This window comes from Urocampus carinirostris, chromosome 9 (genome assembly GCF_059441175.1).
Source record: "Urocampus carinirostris isolate Australia breed hairy pipefish chromosome 9, RoL_Ucar_1.0, whole genome shotgun sequence".
Classification (NCBI taxonomy): Eukaryota; Metazoa; Chordata; class Actinopteri; order Syngnathiformes; family Syngnathidae; genus Urocampus; species Urocampus carinirostris.
This window is the reverse complement of record NC_142357.1, coordinates 41,341,452-41,365,867: the sequence shown is the minus strand read 5'-3', so window position 1 is coordinate 41,365,867 and position 24,416 is coordinate 41,341,452. Positions and strand designations below refer to the sequence as shown.

The window sequence follows — 24,416 nt, the reverse complement described above, 5'->3', positions numbered from 1 at the left end:
TGGAATGCATCAGACGTATTTTGATAACAGAATTCCTGCGAGTGCTGACGGGAGAAGGCCAGACGCACAAGGACAAACATCGTGACGCCTTTCGGCGAGGTGATGAAGCTGGCACCTGGCGCGCCCATGGGAGGAGTCGGCACGCCAGCTTGTGAAAAGATCAAAGTAGATCGAGGGAGAACAAGAGACTAATTCGATGGAGTTCACTTAGTTAAAGTATTTAAGAAACTAAATCTGCCCCCGTGTGGAAATGCCAGTCTCTTGACCGACTTTTCACAAAAAGAAACAAGCATGCATTGTTAGGTGAACGAAGGTTATGTTTGGTAAATGGAGTCAGATAACTAATTCGAAAAATTTGGTAAACGATACATTTGTAATATTTCCCAACACTGCATATTAACCAACAGCTTTAAATCGAGAAGGTATGTCATAAGCATAAGTAAATCAAGGTAGGGAAGGGTTTATATGACAAGATTTAATTGTTTGGATATTACCACTGAGCTGTTTATCCTTCTTAATGGACTCCTTGAATGATGATAATCCTGAGATTTACACGTGAGAGGTGGCAGCATAACAGGGCTTTTCAAAGTGACATCACAGCAAACAAATACTCTAAGAAAAATGGCAAACATTAGCAAAACAAGCACAAAAGTCACTTCAAATTAAAAAAAAAAAAAGCATCCTCTTAAATCCAAACAGCATGCTCTTTATAAACTGCAGTCCTGCCTCGCATGAGTTCAGCATTGATCACTCATATAAATACATGTCATGCAAAGTAAAATCTCATTCAAACTGCAATACTTTTTTTTGCAAAACTAAAATAAAACACTATCCTTATGAAGTGTAGTGTTAGTTCATTTCATACTCGTGTTTTTTTACAGCCCTAAAACGTCATGCTTTAGAAGCCAAAGCACAATGCTGCCTAAAAGCTCATTTTTCCCAACATTGACTAAAAAGTGCAACACAAAGTGTTAAAAAAAGTTCTCATATTTTGTTCCACTATCCCAAAGTCTTTCAGACGGATGTTTCCCGCAAATCTTTGTGTTTCGGTTCAGCTGAACTGGTTTGTGAGGAGTTCTCTGTCACCTTGCCTGTATGTTTAGTAGAACAAGTAGAAGGGTCCAAATCTTCGGATTGCGGCTCCTTCTTGTCGTCTTGAGGCAGCTGCAGGAACAGAGGAAGTTCTAGCTGTTCCTTGGTGAGAAGGCCTCGCTGGTCCTCAACTCTGCAGCACTGGGCTCTCGACAGCATGTCCAGGAGCCCTGATGTTAAGATCACGCATAACTTGGAATTCACTCTAACAGTAGCTGCAGCAACGACATTATCTAGGGTAAATTCAACTCATCAGAGCACTACACTAAAAAGTAGCAGATCTTACTACGAAACACTCAAAACAGGGGCACACCATGCCCTTCCTACTTCTATGGACTCCTACCATCCATGTCGGGGTTCTTACTGGGCTTTGGTGAAGTCTTTGCTTTGTCCGTCTCTGAAGACAACCGAGGATCCGAACCACCTGGTCCTGCCTAGACCCAGGAGAGAGGATAACAGGTTGTTTAACTAGAAAAATAAACTATATCAGTTTTTGTAGCAAGAAGTACGGGTACTCAACTCCGACAAAAGTGAATATAATTGTGATTTATTTTCTTCCTGTCTTAAAATTTATCTATCTACCTTGGTAATATCCCTCAAGAGGGGTGACCAACAGCAAGACAAACACATATAATAACAAAGAAAATAAAAAAGGGAAAAAAATAGCAAAAACCACCCACATTTTTGGACCATGGCCAACCCAAATGCCCAAACACCCAAACAAGTTAGGCACCTAAGTCGGTCATGCTTTCGTCCCTCCAGATGAAACGGGACACCAGAAAGCGGCCATGTCAGGGTGACACAACACACTCTTCTGTTCAACAGCAGGGCCCAACAGCTTTTGCTGGTTTACCCCTGCCGATCTTCGGGGTGCCCAGCCCATCCCCTTCTAAACATCCCACTATCCTTTCACAACACCTCTCCACTCCTTTCTATCACCAACAAGAGCTCTAGCTTCCGTTATATTTAGACCTCTTTCCTGCAGTGCACTCATAACACCATCCATCCACGTCAATCGCGGCCTTCCTCTTGGTCTCCTTCCCTTTATTTCTGCTCTGTAGATCCTCTTCAACATTCGCTCCTCATCCATCCTGTCCATGTGTCCAAACCAACAGAGTACTTGTATCCACACACTTGCTCAGTTCCACGACTATTCCAGTTCTGTCTCTCACAATTTCATTTCTCAATCTATCCAATCGTGTCACTCCCAACATACTCCTCAAACACTTCATCTCAAAAACATTTAATTTTCATCCGTATTCAGGCTCCAAGTCTCTGCACCATGCAACACAGTCGGCACAATCACATTCTCATACAGCCCCCTCTTAACATCCATACTCATAATCTTCTTGCTCATCACTCTCCTCAGAGAACCCAAAACCTTGCTTCCTTGATTCACTCTGTGCAATACCTCGCACTCCATTCCACCAACTGCAGGCACATCACAACCAAAGTACCTAAAGCTTTCAACTTCTTCCAGCACCGTTCCATGCAACCTTATTTCAATTAGTATTGCAAATAAAGATAATGATGGCAGAAACCATCCTTGTGTACAGTGATAAGAATTTCTACCCTGAAGTGATGCCACAAAACTAGGTGGCATGGTGATGCAACTTTACCACATGTACGTTCTGTGTAGCTAAAATAAAAATTGCTAAAAAAATATATGAATACAAATATTTTCAAATAATAGTGGAATGTCACTGCCGAATAATCATAACAGTTTATAGGGTTGGTGGATATAGCAAGAAACGAACCCTGTCCCGCAGGGTCATTTTGGTGATTACGGAAAAGCGCCTTTCAGAACACCTGACGTATCAAACAACAATAAAATAAGCAAGTAATAATAGCAAATAAAACAAAGTAAAGAGGAAAAGGCAGTAATATTTTGAATGCCCTTGAAAATCAAATTTAAGACCAAGTCAACAAAAAACAAAAACCCACAACTGAAACCAAAACAAACACCACATGAATTAAACACAATTTTAAACAAATGTTTTTCTTATTTGATTCTTTAAATATGATTTTAGTCCAGTTGAAGACGTACCATTAGATATCCAAAACAATACTTAAAAAGGAGGTTTGAAGTTCTTCATGAAACCGGCAGACTACTACTAATACCAAAGAACTCTTCTGCTACATTCATAAAGTGTTTTTATCATGATGCGTCTTTATTGTTATTAATATCAACATTGTTAACCTATACTTTATGTTTATAATATGTGTATTATTTGCCCTCATGTGGGTTTTAGATGAGGGGATGGTGTCATAATAGCCTGTAGTTTGCAATAGTCTGGGGTCTGTGCAGCCCTTTGAGACTATTTGTGATTAAGGGCGTCACAAATAAACATAACTTGACTTGCGTGAAAAATGACTTTTTGGTTCAGTGTAAAACACAGCTATAATCACTACCATTTTTTTCAGTGTATCATAAAAAAAATCCTTTAAAAAAAAACATACTTCCTGGATGTGGACAATTGATAAATATGTGCTCACAAGAGTTTAAAAAATTTGATTTAAGATAGCACGGTAGCGCAGTGGTTAGCGTGTATGCGGCACAGTTCTGAGGTAATGAGATCGAACCTCCTGTGTGGAGTTTGCATGTTCTCCCCGGGCTTGCTTAGGTTTCCGCCGGACACTCCGGTTTCCTCCCGCATGTCAGGTTAATTGGCCGGTCCAAATGGTCCCTAAGTGTGAATGAGCGAATGAATTTTGTCCCTGTGTGCCCTGCAACTGGCTGGCAACCAATTCAGGGTGTCCCCTGCCCACTGCCCAAAGATGGCTGGGATGGGCTCCAGCACCCCCGCAACCCTACTGAGGATAAGCGGTGCAGATAATGGATGGATGGATCAGGATTTTTGCTTAATATTCATGTCAATGTTTTTTTACTGAATGAAAGGTTTCTGTACCACTAGAAGGCACTAAACATTACACTGTCCCTTTAACATTAAAATAAACTCTGGACTTTATCAATTAATTTAAACCTTACGAGTAAAATGGTTTGAATATGTGTCAAAACACTTTCCATCTTTCGTTGCAACTTAAGTATTTGAGCTGTCTCTTAAACTGAAAAATCCAGCTGATCTTATTTCTAAATCTACTGTACTTGAAAGCTAACACGATTTAAGATATTTTAAAGCCAATTAAGGTCATATTTTGAGATTCATGAATCCAATGCCTCGTGGTGTATCCATCAGCAATTAGAAACCATTTAGTGGTGGCATTTTGAGTCAATTCCCTGTAAATGTTGCAAATCAGCTCGTCTCACCTGCGTGGCAGCAGCGGTTCCACACACTCTAACCATGTTGCTTTGGTCTTCTCCTGCTCAAACAGAAAATACAAGTCATTTTTCTGCTGGAATACAATAGAAGGATCACTTAATCACAAGGCAAAACAGGTCCAGTGGTTGAGGACACTAATTTGGAATGCTTTGAAAGCAATGTGTGAACACTGTTGTAAATTTGAGTAGTGGAGATCGGAATAAATGCTCATAAAGGTCCCTTAATGCCTCCTCTTGCGCTACTGCCATATTCAGTCTACTCTTTCTAGAGCCCGTGTGAGAAGATGAGACGAAGGCCACTGATCAGAAGTGAAGTCGGGTCTGGTGCATCGGCAGGGGGTCGAGTGAGGGTGTGAACTTGACATGACATAGTCAACACACCAAATGAATTTTGACATTGTGGAGAAAAGCATGGAGAGATGCACGGATCAAGAATACCGGTCTAAGAGAACAATGACTCGTCTGATTTCCATACAGGAAAAAAAAAAGTAGGACAGTGAAGTACATAGTGAGAAGACTCAAGAAGCCATTACATTCAATGAACTGAAGGCAGAGGGGAAAATGATGCATATATTTATCAATAGCATTCGATAGTGTTAGGAAAAGTTCCATTAGTACAGTACACAAGTTGGCATTTATACCTTTAGCTCGGTCAAGCCTTAGCATCTTGTTGGCCAGTTTGAACACAGATGTGTTCATGCTTACGGTCTCACCACTGCCAACCTAAAAAATAAAAAAAAAACAAGTCCAATGCATACATTTTCTGGATGAAAATAACAATTACTGTATCAAAAAAGGCTGTAAAATGCAACAAACGCGCACATGCACACCGCTAATTCTAATTTAACCTCAAAGTTCCTGTAAAATTGCCTAAAATCCCAGTCCAAGACGGAGTCAAAGTCAATTGAATGCTGTTCTTTGACAAGTATGGACAGTTTTGGTCTCTTGTAAGGTAAGACTGAAGTTTGAACCTAAACTGAAATCACTGCAAGTGCTACGAAGATTGAGTAATGGAAAATGGGAACACACAGGATGAGAGTTTATATTCTCAGCAGTTTTTTTTTTTAATGCAATCAGATACCTGCAGAAGTGTGTAGCATAGGCATTTTAGCTGGAAAAAAAGCTGGGACACTAGCATGAAGCCTGGTCCTGGGTCAAATTTGATGAATCTGAACAACTAAACATTGCATTTAACACATTATTCTTAAGGTATGTCAAGGCATTTCCAAAAATGGCCATTTTGAGACAACCAATTTATAGCCCAAAAACCTTTGCAACCTTGTATTTCACTTTGGCCAATTTTTAGACATTGTGAAGGAGTTGTAAATGTTAGACTTCTTTCCAGAAATCAATCCATGATTGTACACACTTGCATGTAATAAACACGTGTGGGCTGAATTTACGCATGTTTATTTTCGGCTCTGATTTTAATCCATCCCCTAAATTTGCACAAAATTACGTTGGGAATTTCATTGGCTGACCAATGTGTCAGTCACTATTCGCCAAAGATTTTTGAAGCCAAATACAGGTTCTTAAAAATTGTCACAGACTAAGGAGCGTGAAAAAAATCTTAGCATGGGAGTGGTGTCAGTCAAAATGATAGAGGCCAACAGCCATATTGGAAATCATCTGATGAGTGCGTTGATTTTTAATGGGGAATTATGGAGCAAAACTGATTACAACAAGGATCGTCAAACGAAGGAGGAATGCTTTTAGGCGGACTTTTCTGTAGGCATTATTGTGTGTAAATTTACACGGTTGGATTTACTGGACTCTCTTGAATGTAACCAGACCATGTTTGTGTATAAATGTTTAATGAGTGGAATGTCACAGCACTTTTGGATGCCTCTGCTTTATAGTTTACGGTATTTTGTTTCGGATGGGAATATAATATATCCCGAGAGTTTAAGCTTTTTTCAGTGACTGGTGACATTGTAAAGATACAACTGCTCATCAACCGTCATTAAGAGGATTAATATTCATAGGAATACTTACAACTGTAATTTGAGCCTCTTGAGGATTTAGATTATGTTTCTGTAAGAGTGTGGACAAGGCATCCTGCAGTGTTTTACTTGACTTTGCAATAATCCCGCCAGTCTTTCCAGTAAATGCATTTTCCAATCTGAAACATTATAAAGTGACATTTTAGACAATAAAATTAGCCAGTTAGCCAAATAATCCGCCATAAACTACAGAAATCCCAAATTCAAGTTTGCTGCAAATCAAAATAGAAATTGTAACCAAGTGTCGATATGGACTTTCCCCTCCAAAATGGGACAAACATTACACACAGAAATCAGTCGAGAACATTCACTCACATAAATGTCACCCGGAGCTCAAGAAAAACCTGCTGATCTCTCAGTACCGCACAGTCCTGGTCCAGTGATAACGGCTTTGAGGGAACAGAGACCAGTAAGACTTCGTATGAAACAGTACTGAAGCAAAGGTAAAGGGAATAAGGACAGAAAATGGTTGGTTCTTTCAGCAGGGTTTGTACACATTTTTTCATGGTCAAATCCAAACACTTTCAAGTCCTATTTTTCAGTACCTTCAAAGGAAGAAATCTAGCGCCCATCAAAATAACTTTTTGCTGGCTTTGCTAAAATTGAAAAAATATCTGGCTGCTAACCCATACTTTGTGCCTGAAGGATTTTATACAGTTGACTATAAAGGATTTTGTACGATCAAATACAAATGACATTTAAATGCAAAAGATATTCACTGGCTGAGCTGTGGGGCGAGGTCAATGCAACCTCGTTGAGAATGATGTTTACAGGAATAGCGGTGAACTGGGACAAAGGGCTGATAAGATAATCAGCACTTTGATACAGAAACGCTCGGGGATGTTTTGACCATTTCAGACATCGAGGCGAGGAGGCTTTCCTGGCACGCACATGGGAGGAACCGACACACCAGCTTGCGGAAAAAAAAACGTGGGCCGGGAAAAAAAAAAAGGAAGATCGAGAGAGAAGGCATGACAGAGACTCGAGCGATACCAATTTGGCTAATATTCAATGGAATTCACTTAACTAAATTGTTTAAAGAATTAAATCTGCCCCAGTGTGGAAATGCCGATCTTTTGACCATCTTTTCCCATCAAGAAACGAGTGCGCATTGTTAGTAGAATGCAGGTTGTCTTTGGTTAATGGAGTCAGATAACTCATTCGAACTATTTGGTAAACGGTACATTTTAATATTTAATTCCTAAAATGCTATTTTGAGCTGTTCCTAGCTATTATCTACTGTATTTTTGTGTCAATGGGCTGCTATAAACTGACATGAATTCTGCCATTCTGCCTCAACAATGCAGGTGCAGCAAGGCTACGTCACACTTGTTTACGAACACGGAAAAGGCTATTTAGGTGTTAGGTAATAATGCACTTCAATACGGAGGACAAAATAAGAAAAAGTACTGTATTTATAAAACACAAAAACAGGCCAAATTTGGCCTCAATTTAATGATTATTAATTGCTCCAAAGCTGAGTGCATTCAATCTTCATCTGCAGATGTTTTGTTTGCTTTTAGTTTGCTGATTTTAATTATACATTTTGTGTGTTTTTCAGAGAACAGTGTCTAAATTTATATTCTCTAGCTTATGAATGACCTATTTTCCTGTTGACAATATCTGTGTCTTATTTGTGACTTCAACATCCATTCCAGCCTGGTCATCCTGGAAGGGGGATGACCTCATTTGCGGTCCCTTCTCAAGGTTTATTCATTTACCTCACGTTGAGGTTTTGAGTTTTTCCTTGCCCTCATATAGGTTTTAGATCAGGGGATGGTGTCATAAATAGTCTGGTTTGGAATAATATGTGATTAAGGGCCAAACAAATAAACAGGACTTGACTATTAAATTGGTGAAAAGAGAATTGTAAATAGTTGTTTTGCATTTGATCATGTATTTATAACACTGAAGAGTGAACATTTTACATTTTTTTTGTTATTGTTTTGCGTTGTTCTTCGACTTTAAATCTGTTCAGTGTGTACGAAGCTAAAATTGATTAGCATCTAACAATTTTTTTGTAGATGTCGTGAATATTTAAATTTATATTTCATGTTTTTAGGCCCCCTGCAAAACAAATGAAATTACTTATTACAAAATAACCATATATATATATATATATATATATATATACCATTAAAAAACATCTAAGGAGCCGTTTGGGACCCGAAAGAGCTCAAGAAGCTCGGCTCTTCTCAGTGAGCTGAGCCGAACGAGCCCGTTTTCTAATAGAGCTGTCCTCTTTGGTGCAACCAGTAGGGGGTGATGACGCTTCACATGTCAATGACAAGCCACCCGAGCAGCCACGTAAGCATCATTTTCATGCACTTTTTTATTTTTCTTAATTAATTGCGTGGTCTATAGTCAGACTGCCAAGAAACATAGTAATGGCAACAATGTCAAGTATTTTAAAGCACTTCACCCAAAATGCAAGCACTTTGAAAGGGGAACATTATAATTCAAGCATTTTCAAGGATTTCAAGCTCCCGTACGAACCCCGTCTGAATGACTTCCTCTGAGCCGCACCTTGTCCTTGCCTTGAAGGTAGATAATGACGTCTTTTAGCAAGAATCCTCTCCTCTCACATAAACCAGTTAGCATGTCTCTGATGGGCAGGCCGTGAGGGGTCGGAGCCAAGGACGCGCTACCGTCAGGCAGGTAGACGCAGCAGTAGCCGCCCTCCATCCCGGGACGTCCTCCTGGGACACCGGCTTGATCCGGAGAGGTAGGACACGATTGGCAGTTCTGAGGACAGTTAATTTTTAGTAGGCAATCAAAATAAGGAGAGAAGGCATCAAAGGATTTTGAACTTACAAAGAGACCAGGGAAAGAATGGTAAATGGTCTGCATTTATATAGCGCTTTTCAAGTCAATGACCTCCCAAAGCGCTTTACAATGTGCTTCACACTTACCCATTTGCACACACACTTACGCACCAATAGCTGCCATGCAAGGCACCGACCTGCTTATTTGGGCATTAGGGAAAGAAGCCTTCAGGTAAGAGAATTCCATTCCCGGTTGTGAAACCATCCCCTAATCTCCCTCCGTTATTAAATCTTTAAAGGGACTGTGTTTAATATTTGACCTATAGTTGTCGATGTATTGTGTAGTGTAACAAAAAACGAGTGCTAAGAAGCACGAGACAAAAAAAAAAAAAACACGAGACTCAAAGTGACGAAAATGCAGTTTTTCCTTCTTTCTTTTGCCCAGCCTTTCGTGAGTGATTTATAAATAAAAGCTATAGAAAAAGAAAAACAAAAGCAAAAAGAGGAAAAAGAGAAAGAAAAGAGGAAATGTAAGAAAAAAAAAGAACAAAATACAAAATTAAACAAAAGACTAAAACAGCAAAAAGAAAACATTTCCCTAACATTTATCTCTGGTAAAGTGAATAAAAAGTGTCATAGTGGGATAAAATATATTAGGTGTTTAACGGATAAATACAGTACTCCTCTTTGCACAAATACTGGTTTTAATTCAAACGCACTACCTCAAATGCCCAATTAATTCTGGGAAATGTGACAATAACCCTTTCCCCACCCAAAACATCTCCTTCACTGATCTATACTATTCACGTAGGTCACCCTTTTTAACTTCAAAACGGTAAACTAAAAGACTTTCATGCCTGGAAATGGTCAATTTGAAGAAATCCTTAGATCAATATTACACATCAGGTAAAACTGGATTTAAATCAGGCAGCATTTTACAATTATTGGAATGGATCATCTCAATCAAATGAGTCTACAGAAGGTAGCTACGTTCTATTTTTAGCTTCAGTATTTGCGATTTTAGAAAAGAAAATGAAGGTTCTTTTAATGAGTATTTAAAAACATGTGCTAAAAATGTCTGTCTGGTCAAATACTTTTTTATGCGTGTACAAATTAGAGATTGACCAATTATCGGCACTGATATTTGGGAATTCGACGGATATGGGTATCGGCATTTTTATTTGTTCGACAGGCTGATTATTTAGGAACAGATGCAGCAGAGCCTCTCTCCCCCCTCTTACCTCCCTCTGTTTAGGACGCTACCCACCCCGCGACTTCTGACTGGATAACTGACTGGGAGCGTAGACACTGAAGCGTGAAGAATAATGTTAGAGTGAAGTTAACAGTGCGGCTCTGCTAACTCCTGAGTCACTATATGCCTGTGAATCAGGACAGCTGATATTGAGATCTTTAAAAGTCTGGGATTAAGATCGCGTAAAAGTGCAGCTAACTTGTTTTAGGGATAGGTGGATATGGATTAATTCGTCAATCAAGCGTGTGTTTGTGATTGAGAGCATAAAAGGCGTGCTAAAGGTGGAAGGCTGAGTTATTAGCTCTTACCATAACACGAGTTCATAAAACTCTCTAAAACTGGAGTGCTTACACTTTTCGCGAGCTGTGTTGAAATTTTTATGCACTTTTTATGTTTAAGTTATTTTAAGACATGTTGGTTGCATTCACATTTCTATTTATTGTAAAAATAATCAGGTGGCTATTGAAGTTTTTACGTACCTTTATACAAGTTGCTGCCAAGCTTAATTTGAGTTTTTGGTTTCAGTAAAAGATTAGTCATGTTAGTTGTGAGGAAATTCAAAGTTATTTACTGTAAAAAGGGGAATTTATTTAACTAATCCCACCTGATTCAACCAATCCAGTGATGAAAAAGCTTAACTTACTTCCATTGACCTGTAGAGGGAGTAAAGCTCCACATTACTGGAGGACTTGACAGCTTTATGCTCTCTGTGATAAAGTGAAACAGTGCTGTGGGATGAGTCTAAGATCAGAAGAGAATATAGTGAGATAGAGCGGAACGATTCTCATTTAAGTCTAATTATGAGCAAAAAGTAAAAGACGCCACCTCCCCAGGATCCTCTTTTCTGCCGCTGTTTGTTGCTCTTGGCCGCAGGGAAAGCCATTTCGTTTGGCTTCTTGCTCTGTTTGAGATAATAATGACCTCATTACAAGGCCATTACGACCTAGATTCCGGATCGGTTCTGCAAAGCAACCCACTGACTTTTGATTAATGTTCCTTCCCTGCCCGGCGCTACCTTTTTCTCGCTTAGGTTCGGGCTTCGATTGGCCACGTCCTCCCAGGACATTGTCCGAAACGGTTCCGAGGAAAGCTGTGGTAAACGTTTGCCTTCGACGCTGGCCAAAGTGCAGCTTTGGTAGAGGGGAGAGCGCACAAAGCGTCTGTAGCTGTCCATCTTCATCAACTTAAATATCTGCCAAACAATGTGGAAAAAATATATGATTAGTAATATTTCAGGTCTGAAAAACTTGTGCAGTAGAACCTTGGGATAGGACAATATGTTCTGAGGTGGGATTGACATATAGGGCTGGTAGGAACCACAACTGAGCGAGAGTAGTGAGGGATTTTATATTTTATACATTTTACTATAAAGGATTTTATACAAGTTACATTTATTGAATGCAATGAAGATTTTTCACAGAGAAGGCTTAAGTTCGATGACAGGTCGCGCAGTTCCAAGTGCGGAGTGTTTTGGATGGGGAATTTTGATAACAGGGCGCTTACGAAGGACGTAGGCCTTGTTTTGATAAACGCTTGGTGTTGTTTTGAGTTTCTTCAGACATCGAGGCGACGAGGTGGAGTCCACGTGGGGAGTCTCTGGCCTGCCCATGGGAGGAGTCGGCACACCCATGGGAGGAAAAAGGCGTGGTCCGGGAGAACTTCAAAAAAATCGTTCGCGAGGGACAATAGAGAAAGGAGGCTCGAAGAAGCCTTGAACGACACCAATTCGACACTAAATACTTTAAGAAAATAAATCTTCCCAGGTGTGAAATCGTTGGCTATTCTTGTTCATTCTTCCATAAAGAAACGAACATGCATTGTTGGGCGATAAGTTGTGTTTGGTTGATGGAGTCAGATAACTAATTCGAACAATTTGGTAAACGATACATTTTTTAATAGTTTAATTCCTAACAGTAGCAATTCCTGTACTTTCTTCATATTTGTCAGCAATTGCAAGTTTTGTTCCCATGGTTGTCTGGAACCCATAGCGAATAAACATAGTACCAAAAAAAAAAAAAAAAAAAAAAAAAAATCAATTTTCTGATACTGACTTAGTTTTCATTAAACAAGAGATTCTTAGTATGAAAAATGCATTGTGGGAGGTAGTTTCGCCAATAGCTTATCAGCATTTTCATGGCGCAAAGTAACAGACAAGCATCTTGTGTGATGTCGAGCAATACTAGACAAGCATCTTAGAGACGTAACTTTAGAGTAATTTGATCATTTTGGGTCATGTAAAATTATTTGTAGTTGATGTCGTAAAGACAGGGCAAAAAGATATCTAATTCCACACCTCTAAGTTCAAACATCGCAAGGCGGGGTTGCCATAACTCTTAGTTCAACCAGTGTGGCTGGGAAACTATAATGCCGTGAGACCTCGTCTAGTGTGCCGCAGGGAATTGCCTCATTTCATCATTACAAAAACAACCACACCTTTATTCGTTATCTTTGCTTCCTTTAATTGGTCAGGCGACTGTAATAGTCATCCATATCAGTAGGTGGCAGCACTTTTAAAAAAATTTTTATAGACTAATTATCTGCACGTAACTATGTATCTACCCTGGTCATATCCCTCGAGAGGGGTGACGGACAGCAAGACAAACACATACAAAAATAAATAATATAAAATAGATCAAATAAATTAAAATAAAATGCATGTAACTAAGCCAGTATATTTAATATCTTATTTTGTTTAACAAAGCTGTTTAAGAGTCCACTGGAAAAAGTAACAAATTGAACAGAGTAAAGCACATGATTTCTCTTATTTTAGGTATTCAATTATATACATTAATTATTTGCTAATGAGGTAGTACAGTAAAATATTTTTCAAAACCCTTTTGTTTGATGAAGCTGTTAAAGATTGCTCTGAAACAATGTGTCACAGTAAAAATATTGCACACAATTTTGCTGATTACAATGATTTTCTTAGTTCCTCCCACAACAAAAAAAGATTGTTTCACTGACTGATTAATTTCGCAAAATTTTAGGTATTTGAGTTTTTCTAAAGAAAAACGAGATAAAACTACCGTGAAACAGGTTAAAAAAATACAGTAAAACGGAATGACCTGTATGATTTCCTGAACCAGAGTGACCACAGATAATTAAAAAAAACGTACTGTCAATTTAAGCAACACGATAATTTAAGCAATACAAAACATGAAACTGAGAATTCAATTTCAAACATTTTCGATGGACAGTGTGATTTTGTGATGAATAAAAGTGTGCCTTGACTTAAAAAAGATTGAAAAACACTAGTCTACTGGTTATCTTTTTGACCGACCTGCGATTGAGCTTTGTTAAAGATATCAGGAGTGGGTTGCTCCAAATCCTTTTGACTTTTTCTGGCTGTATCATCGATGTTGATGGAGTAAGGAGCATTTTCTGACAAGTACGTTTCATAGATGGAGACAGCGCTCGTCTTCAGCTACAAACAACAGATCCAGAAACAAATACATCAAGAAAACCAGGATTTTTACTTTGGTTTAATCTGTGTGTCATAGAACAGGGTTCATACACTCGTGGCAAAATTTAAGCACTTATCGAAAAAAATTCCAATACCGCCACAGGAAGAAATCCAGCACGATCGAGAAAGTTTTTGTTGTTGATTTTGACGACTAAAATAAAGTGGGTACCTTGCTGCTACCACATACTTTGTGCTATTTTGAGCTGTCCCTTTCCATCACCGCCGATCATTTTCTGTCAATTGGTTGCTATAAACTGACATGAATTCTGCCATTATGCATCAACAATGCATGCGCAGCTTCAATCTGTCACATATGTTTACAAACACGGAGAGGCTTCTATAGGTGCTGGGTGATAATGAAGCATAATAAAGACAAAAAAAAAAAGTTCTGTGTGAACAAAAAGCAGAAAAGAGGCAAATTCGGACTCATTTTAATATGGATTGCTCCAAAGCAAAGTGCATTCAAACAACTGCTGAGGCTTTGCTTTTTGTTTTACTTATTTATGTTTTTGCGTGTTATTCAGACGATTTGTGTCTAAATTGGTTAAACTAGAATTATAAATATTTATTTTGTTTTTGCATTTAATCATTTATTTTATCGTTTTGCATTTTTCAGGGATTTTGTGTTTGGCTTTAAATCTGTTGACTGTGGAAAAATATATAATTGTCTTGTGTTTTACAATTTTATTTTGTAGATCTGTGAATATATTAATCTATTTTACATTATTTCAGTGATCCCTGCAAAAAATGAACTTACACATTACTAAATAATTTGGTGCAAAATGTTTTAGCATTAATATGTCAAAAAAAAAATATCTGAGGAACCATTTGGGAGCCAAGAGACCCACCTCTTCTCAGTGAGCCAAGCCAAAAGAGCCACTTCTAGAAAGAGACGTAATTCCTGTGACTAGTCTGATAAACCTGCCCTCTTGGAGGCAGTAACGCTTCACATGACTTCTCTATAACAAGGGCTGGAGCCACCATTGGCGTCATTTTTACACCCTTTTTCATTTTTTAAATTTAAAAGTGCAGTCTATCAATTCAGACTGGCAGAAAACAAGACAGTGAAAATAATTAAGCATTTTCCTGACCTTGAAAACACATTACAATTCAAGCATTACAGTCACCCGTGTGAACCCAGATAAAGGGAGGGAGAGTAGTCATACCTCATCCAATGATGTGGCAGGGATCTTCTTGAACTGTTCACACGCTTGCCAGAACAATATATTCTCCGCACTTACCTCAGATTTCAAAAAAGCCTTTAAGAAAAATGCCAGGGACAATTTAGAACACCAGTACACCTACCTTGTAAGGAAAAAAACAACATGTGCTTATATGTTTCATCTCACTGTAAAGTAGTTGATGCCGGCGGGGTCTTCAAGCAACTTCTCAAAGGAGACCGCCCAGCTTAGCACGTTGTCAGGGAGGCAGGCCTCTCTGCCGGGGGTCCCGGGTAGGCTGAAGTTGCTGCCTGTACTCATCCGTGCAGACATATTCAGCTCTGCACACACCCATTTGCAAGACCAGAGAAGCGCAACAGAAAAATGAGGTTGAATCGGATTTGTTGCGTCGTGCATCGACTTGTTCCGCTCTGCGATCGGCAGGTACTTTATGCTCACCTCCGTCTGACACGGCAAGGCTCTATTAAGAGAAAGTGAAAAGATAATTTAGGTCGGAATCAAGCTGGTTAGGAAAACAAGAAGGGGGACATTGAACGTTGACGATGCAGTTTTAGAAAACAAAATAGATATTGGAGGATGTCTTTGTTACCCTGCATTACAGCTTTTTATTTGACTTTCATGTGAGATTCTACTCTAAAGAAATATCATGAAGGATTTTTTATTTTATTTATTTGACTATAAGGGGATTTAATAGAATACAAATTACATTTGTTGAATGCAGTGGGGATTTTTCACAGGGAAGGCTTGGGGTCAGTGTGGCCTAGACAAGATTGATTTTTACAGAAAAACAACAAGAACGGGGACATGGGCTGACGCGGGAAAATGAGACAAGTGTTCTGATGAGCTTTGTTGGTGTGAGTCCTTTAGACATGGCGGCGCCTTTCGGCGAGGAGGAGGTGAAGCTGGCACCTGGCCCGCCCATGGGGGAGGAGCAATGCCAAAGCGTGTGAAAAAGACGGAAGACAGAAGACAGAAAAAGAGAGAGAGCAGAGATGGGAGAGCAGATCGGAGAATGAGAGCGAGGCTCGACGAAGACTACACTAATTCGACTAAATTCAATGGAATTCACTTAAAATGCTTTAAGAAAATAAATCTGCCCCCGTGTGAAAATGACGGCTATCTTTGTTCATTTTCCCATTAAGAAACGAGCATGCATTGTTAGAATAAAGTTTGTGTTTGGTTAATGGAGTCAGATAACTAATTCGAATAATTTGGTAAATGCTACATTTGTAATAGTTTTTTCCCCTAACAATCATAATAATGTGCGTTTACATGCTGGCAGTAATTCGATTGGGAATTGAAACATGCCACTTTCACGATGATGTAAAGCCATGCAAACGCACGCAATCATCTGATTAAGGTAGGGCTCAGAGTTTTCCGATTCCGAAGGTATGGTTAGCCCTTTCATTTTCAGATTACATGCCAATGTTTACAAATTCCAGTAATCCCAGTGCTTGTGCAGACTCGCAGTTTCCCCCATCTGGGATATTTTTATGCCACAAGGCACTGTGTGATTTGGTGTAAAGAATAATGTACACACAAACTCTGGTTTACTTGCTAAAAAGCCCGACGTGTATTGGTTGATTTCTCTGGGACATTTCCTTTTTTTTCTCTCTCCATGGCAAAAATGAAACAGTTGTATCCATCCATATATCGTGTCAATGTTTTTGGCAAGCCATGTTTGAGCACATCTTGCAAATTAAAGTGCAAAAAATGGAGCTCGCTTCTACAGCAGGGAGGTAACGAAGACAGTACTTTGTTGGATTTGGCAAGTAGCATCAATAAAATTTTAATGTAAAAAGTTAAAGGCGGAAACGACGCTCATTTACGGAATGGCGCGGCTCCCTCTTTGACATTGTGATCGAAATACGCAACCATTTTTGGAAGTCGATGTTTCATTTGAGTTATTAAGCATTAGACGGGACATTTTGGGAAGAAAAAAATGTAAAATATATATCACAAAAGTATGTTTTTTTAAATTGTTGTGTCATTTTATTGCAAAACTATACAACTCCAAAATTTTAGGTGTAAAAAAACACATGCTATGCTAAATTGGTGTTTAACTATTAATACTATAACTGCCTTTGAGTGAAACATTTTAACTGACAACAGAGCAAATGGAAGGGATAATGCTAGATAATTTTAGTTAGCCTTCTAAATGTTTCAGTGTTTCCCCATATCATTTTGTGAAACCCTGTTGGGTGGACAGTCTATGGGGATATCCGGGGCATACTGCCCTGGAAATGTTTTTGGTGCACTTTTAAAGCAAAATCAAGAAGCTGGATCGAAGATGATTGAATCAATAACACTAGTTATGGAAGGCAAAAACACAGCTTAACAAGTCACACCCAAAGTAAGGTAAATGAAACAACAGTATTATGAAAAAAACCTGCTTGTCATCCAATTACCCTAAAAATAACTGGTGTTTTACCAATACTATACTATTTTAAGATCAAGTATCAGACCTAATCAAGAGTTTTACGTTTAATTAAATGTAAGACTCATATCGGTGATTTGGTAAATTACAGTATTAAATATAAGTAAAGCTGCTTTTTTGATTGCTGCTATGACAGGATGCTGGTTCCTCTTCAATGGTTTACAGGATGTTATTGCATACTCATCAACCTCAGCACAATTGCTCCCCTTATGATTGCAATTCCCTTTTTAATTGATAATAAACCTTACAAACGCAACAAGTCACCAATTGACTCACAGCAAGACAGACTATGTAGCAAAATAATACATATATTTTTTTTTTACACAAAGTACTGCATACGTCATTTGAAATTTTCAAAAAAACATGGGGAAAATGTAAAGTTGACAGGTATCTTACTGTAATGCGCAACTTATTAGAGATGAGAATTCCAGTATTTTTTACAAAAACTCGCTACATCTCCGCTATTTAGACTCTTCAGATTTTTTGGTTGCTTTAAAAGACATATTGCCAATAATAATGTAACCATTTGCATGAAATGAATAAAAAGTGTATTATAATAGCCTTGATATACATTATTAATAAACATTATAAAAAGGAGAAAACTATTTAATAGGTCCAGTGAATTCAAAATGCAGAATTAGCACATGAGACTAAGTTTAGAAGTGCAAAACCAAGATTAGTGTTACAGGAGCAACAATGGAGCTGTGCAGGAAGTGGTTGAGACACTAATGGTTGGCTCTCATTCAGCTTTTGGAGCCAAAGACGCCTTCATGCTGTGTGAACAAACCCAACATTACTTGCTTCACAGCGGCGGCTTCATTAAGTGGTGAAAACGGATAATGAAACCGACTGAAAATATCAGTTTCCAATAGATTGATTTTAAATAAAGCAATAAAATGTCATCGGCGTACACGAGAAACAAAAAAACGGAAGAAATAAAATACTGAACCCTTTTGAGTGTTTTCTATTATAAATTTACCAGCAGGCTTGATCACACACAGCCTACACATTACAGATTGGCAAGTAGACAAGTGTGATTTCTCGCTGTCCATTTTTAGCAGCAATACACTTTTAAACAATGCATTCACAGTTCACATACACACATTTTGAATTTCCCTACGGGGATGAATAAAGTAGCTATCTATTTTGTCAGTTGAATAATATCCAGACTTGAGGTATACAGATTATTGGGGAATTTGACAGATATCTGTATTTTTATTTATTCAATGGGAGGATTATTCAGGTTCAGATGCAGCCAAGCCTCTCTCGCCCTCTCTTCAACACGCCCCCACCCCGTATCCGACCCTGCCCACCACGCGCCTTCTGATTCGATAAGCGACTGGGGTCAGAGCCACTGAACCAGGAAGAATAACGTTGGAGCAGAGTAAAACTACTACTTAATCCCAAGTCTTGACATACCTGTGAATAAAATCTGCTGACTTTAAAAAGTCTGTGGTAGAAAAGCGTGTATGTAATTAAGGGATAGTGTAAAAACTGTAGTTAACTTGTTTTAGGGAAACAGACACTGATACATTAGTTATTATAATAACAATAGTTCTTCAGTCAAGCGTGTGCGTTTGTGATTGAGAGCATAATTAGCGCGCTTAGGTGAGAGGCTGAGTGATTAGCTGTTACCATAACATTAGTTTGTCACCAACTCTAAAATAGGAGTGTCAACACTTTTTAATTTGCTAGAGTTGTTTGAATTTCGATTTACTTTTGGTTTTAAGTGAATTCAGGTCATGTTTGTTGTATTGTGGTTATATTTTTATTGTGAAAAAATAAATAGGGAGCCATTTAAATTTGTATGTAGCTTCCCAGCCCAATTTTATTTCCTGCACAGTTAGCTTTTGGTTTAAGTGAAAGATTTCTCAAGTTACTTGTGCTGAAATCTTAATCCATTTACTGTAAAAATTTTCAGAGAGCCTTTAAAGTTGAATCTATAACTAATTCTTTGTTTCTTTTGCATTATTGAAAATTTCTTACGCCAATATTTAAGCTTTTACAGCAAATGTATACCGGCTCCAAATATCTTATCAAATTCCTCCTGACACTCATAATAAATAAAATAAATAAAACTCATATCGGTCGATCCTTGACCCAAACCAATCTACGAAGAAACCAAGTTTTTACTGCGACACGATCAACCGACTAAAACGATCTGTTCAGTAATATCACAAACTTACCATGTGGCCAGCAGGAAGCCCTCGAGAGTTACAATTTTTTGCCATGATAACCAAGACCCCAAGTCATATACGAAGGTCGCCCTACTGAGAGAGACACTGATGGTCTCCACTGAAACACCAAAAACCTTTTCACTTGGGTTCCTCTAGCCACTTCCTGAATGGAAGTCTTACCATAGCAACATGCCACAAAAGAGGAAGGAAGATTACTATGATCACATCACACTGTTCTCAAGCAAACTCTTGAGAAACAAAGAAAAATCAAAATGGTGGACCCTTATAATGCAAAATTTAAAAACAAAAAAAAAACACTAGGAATCGTACAAGACGTGTACTTTTGAATACCTTGCAGCGCATTATAGTTTGCATTTTCTTTCCTGAAATTAAATATACCATAAACCCTTGCTGTAACGCAGTTCACTTTTCACAGTCTCGCTATTTTAAGGATTTGCATCTAGTATCGTTTTCTGCATTCTGATTGGCTTAACAGTTTTCTCTGCTTCCGTTTGAATTGATGTTTAAACATTATTTGAAACTACAGTAGTTTGTTTCAAAACAAACTTTATACAGTACTATACCAGTCAACCTCCACGGCTCCATGCCCTTACAAAATGTTGTATTTTCCCTTGCAAAATACAAAATAATCTTACAACATATTTTTTACAAATGTGTTTATGTAGTTTAACATCTTATATTGTACATGTGTTCCGCTATATCATATATATTGTTCATTAACATTTTGTTGTGAGATACCGAGTTGCTCGACATGAATGAGGTTTATCATAAAAAAAAGTTCAAAAATGAAGTCGCTTGGACTTTTACCGTTGAATGAAAAAATACATGCAAATCGAATTAAGCAGAATTTTCTTATTCAAATTATGAATTTATTTTCTGCATTCAATTATTGTTGATAATATACTGATTAAAGGGATAACCACAAACCTGTCTTTTGTAAAACTGGAGTGTCATGCCCAATTTCGTTGTCACAATATGTTAACCCATTTTGTAACAATGACAATAAAAGGTATATTCTATCTATTCTATCTATCTTCTATCTTTTCATTTTCTCCTTTTACACTCCTTTTCTTAACTTCTTTATACAAAATAATAAGTCGTAAGATAATGCATCAAAGCAAATGAGCCGTCGGAGAGCCGGCTCTCGAATGAGTGGAGCCGAAAAAGCCGCTTCTCTCAAAAGAGACTGACTTCTTTTAAAAGAGACTGACTTCTTTTCACTACACAATTACCACGGAATGATGCATGATGGGAAATCCCCAGGCAGCAGACGCATGCGCACAGTAGCATCAAACCGCTCGCAAGGTTTGCAGGGAAAAAAACGATACCGAGATAGAGGCTACCGCGGCGAACTGGTTTGACGTTTTGTGATAGTCAGTGTATATCGGATGGTACCCATAATTGACAAATTGGCGTTTTTCCTTACAGATTTTCTTGTACGTCGTACACGTCTTAAAAAGCATCATAAATGTACTTTGTACAGCAAAAACGTGCAGCTTGAGAGGTATGCAGTACTGTTATTTGTTAAACAAGTGCTTGAGCCTGTAAAGGTTCTGTTCTCGTTTTAATGGATAATGACATATATAATTCTATAATATTTTTAAATAAAATAAGATCTTTTAAACTTTAGTAGACAATCAAAATAAGGAGAGAAGGATCAAAGGATTTTCAACTTGCAAAGGCTTTATTGTAAAACAAGTTGCTGAATTCAATTTAATTGCTAGCTTGAAATGGTTTGAACGTTTATCATTTTTCTCTATACATTTTTTTTTTTTATGCAAAAGCCAAATACCGTTTTGGTGACATTTAAATTGATTGATAGGGTTTTTTCTATATCTATAATATATAAAAAAAAAAAAATCAAAAACGAAACCCAAGGCATTAAAGCAATAAAACTGATTGTAAATGGATTGCAATGTATGCTTTAACCTTTTCTCATTTGAACGACGTCATCATTTTTTGCTGGCACAATAGTTGTGATGGATGACAATTACTGCTAAAATTAGCTATATTTGAGGTTGCTTACGTGAAAAAAAGATCTTTAACATCAAACATTGTTAAATAACTACTATATTGTACTGTACCCCTCATTTATCACAGGGATTGCGTTCCTAAAACTATCCATAATAGGCGTAATTCATGAAGTAAAAGTTTTTTTTTTTTTTTAATTATCATGCAATTAATGTATACAATTGGACATTAAAACCAAAGCGAAAAGCCTTTTCACAGGCAAGGGCATATATTAGAATAGAATATTCCTTCTTATCTTATTGTTACAAAATGGGTTGAACATATTGTGACAACGACATTGCAAGTGGCACTCCAGCTACACATTTAACTGTAAGGAAAAAAAAAAATAATAATTTACACAAGAAAGTGTGGGCATGTAGAGGCAGAAGATAGAGATCGGGTGTTTACTTACAGTTTGGGGTCGTAATAGTGCAAAATAGGCAACATTGAGCAAAGTCAGCATAGGCATGAATACGATTTTACATTTCTATGAGGTAGTATGTTTGCAGTGGTATTCCTCTTTAAAGAGCATTATTAAGTAGGTATAAAGGTTTTTTAACAACTACTGTACTGCCAAATAATCATTTTCAGCATAAACAGAAAGCAAAACACAAAGCACGATGCAAATCCGTGAAATGGCAAGACCGTAAAGACTGAACCGCACTATAGCGAGGGTTCACTGAATAAATGTATCTACACAGTCCTCGGTAGAAGGATATTGTAAATCATTTATATATTTATCTAGCTTATAACTTTTATATTAGAAACAAAAAAATAAAGGATAGAGAATTATTAAGAACCACATAATTACGAGTCATAGTTTTTAATGAATCGAATGCTAAAATACTGTAGAGGAGTCGGGACGGTTTCTAGATAATTTCGTTGATTTATTTTTTTGCCAATTAATTGACATTTTGAAAAACATTCATTAGAATAATATTCGACCAAAACCCCAATTTATAAAAGTGACAAACGTTTTTCGCGTGGATATCAAATTTACATAAACCGAAACGGTGACATTTTCCACTTTCACCCGGGAGCTCCACACCTCACTGAAACAATAGTTTTCTCACCTTTTCACTGTCCTTTCCTGGATCTTCAGCTCGCCACTTGTCATATTTTCCTATCTGCTTGTTCGCCATAACTTTGGCCAGATGAGAAAAACGACGATAAACGCACTTAAATGCAACCATTTTCTCGTATTGAAGGAAAAAAACGAGAATGTGTAAGCAGGAAGTAATAGATGGAATGGACACTTCTGATTGGCGGAAATCACTTTGGACATGCGCCCTAGGGTGTTTCAGCAGGTGAGCGGGATAGTTTAATTAGCTAGCTAAACACCGGCTAATTGATAGCTAATCGCTAGCTAACTGCTAGATTTAGCACTATCATACTTTAAAGTGTTGTTATTACGTTTTCTGAAGTCTAAAATATTATACAAGGATATTGTTTTCTCTTGATTCTCGATGCTCTTTTTTTCCAGTTAGTTAGTAAGTATTCTAGCATTGTGTTGGCTACTTTCTTGTTTTGTTCTGTTGGCGTAAGTGTCCCAGCATGTCCTGCATCGTCCTCTTTTTGTGTTATTTTCAGTTAGAGCTAGTTAGATTCCCAACATGTTTTGCTTTGTCTTGTTTTTGTTCATGTAGATTGGTTTAATATCCTTATGCCGTCTTCCTTTCATGTTGTGTTTAGTTAGAGCTAGTTGGTGTCCCAACTTGTTTTGCATCTTCTTGCTTTTTCTGGTTTTGTTCAGTTAGAGTCGGTTAGTGTTAAACATACTCTCATTTCTTTCATGCTTTAGTTCTGTTAGACCTGATTAGTGCTGGAACATTATGTTTTTTTTATCCTCGTGTGAGTATGTTGTTGTGTATTTGTTCTTTCATGTTTTGTTCTGTCAGAACCAGTTAGTATTCCAACGTATTCTGCGTCTTCTTCCTTTCATGTTTGGTTTGTTTTAACTAGTGTTTCACCATTATGTAGCATGTGTGATTATGTTCCATGTGTTCTTTTCAGGTTATGTTTGGTTAGAACTAGTTGGTATCCCAACAAGTTTTGCATCTTCTTGCGTTTTTTGGTTTTGTTCAGTTAGAGTTGGTTACTGTTCAACATACCTCTTATTTAGTTCATGTTTTAGTTCTGTTAGACCTGATTGGTGTTGGAATATTATAGTTTTTGTTATCCACGCGTGAGTCTGTTACTAAATCTTTGTCCTTTCGTGTTTTGTTCAGTTAGAACCAGCTGGTACTCCATCATATCGTCCATCTCCATTTTTTGTGTGTGTTCTGTTCATTTGTTCAACATCATGTTGCATGTGTGAGTATGTTTCCCGCACCTTTTCTTGTCTTGTTCAGTTAGAACCATTTGGTATTCCAATATATCCTGTGTCTTCTCATTTTATGTTTTGTTCATTTAGATCCAGTGTTTTTGCATTATTTGGGGTGTGTGAGTAGGTTCTCTGCATCTACTTCCTCTAATGTTTTGTCAGGTTGAACCAGTCGGTATTCCAACATATATTGCAGTTTTCTTTAATGTTTGGTTTGTATGTTCCCTGTGTCCTTCCTTTCATGTGTTGTTAGGGTGGAACTAGTTAATAATCCAACATACTGTGTGTCTATATGAGTGCCACTTTAAAATGTCCTTGTAAATCAGTGTCCCACGCCAAGATTAATGACTCGCACAACATTTATTTTATATCCGACAGAGCTGCCATTTTACCCCAGTCCGAATATACAACA

The 24,416-nt window shown here is 37.8% G+C and overlaps 1 protein-coding gene across 3 annotated transcripts; it reads right to left on the bottom strand.

The window, feature by feature from the left end:
* Window positions 1-454: 454 nt before the first annotated feature.
* LOC148360318 (regulator of G protein signaling 14-like) lies at window positions 455-22,895 on the bottom strand. Of its 3 annotated transcripts, none has more exons than XM_088343897.1 (15): window positions 22,755-22,895; window positions 15,475-15,496; window positions 15,205-15,356; window positions 15,022-15,114; window positions 13,673-13,816; window positions 11,408-11,584; window positions 11,218-11,293; window positions 11,036-11,133; window positions 8,872-9,120; window positions 6,691-6,764; window positions 6,368-6,494; window positions 5,014-5,095; window positions 4,361-4,413; window positions 1,436-1,526; window positions 455-1,262 (listed from the first exon to the last, which is right to left on the bottom strand). In XM_088343897.1, the coding sequence occupies exons 1-15, from the start codon at window positions 22,872-22,874 to the stop codon at window positions 1,015-1,017; spliced, it is 1,806 nt and encodes a 601-aa protein (XP_088200023.1). In that variant the 5' UTR covers window positions 22,875-22,895; the 3' UTR covers window positions 455-1,014. The 3 variants fall into 3 exon arrangements, with proteins under 3 accessions (XP_088200023.1, XP_088200024.1, XP_088200025.1); XM_088343898.1 differs by having other exon boundaries at window positions 1,457-1,526; XM_088343899.1 differs by having other exon boundaries at window positions 8,902-9,120.
* Between the last annotated feature and the right edge of the window lie 1,521 nt (window positions 22,896-24,416).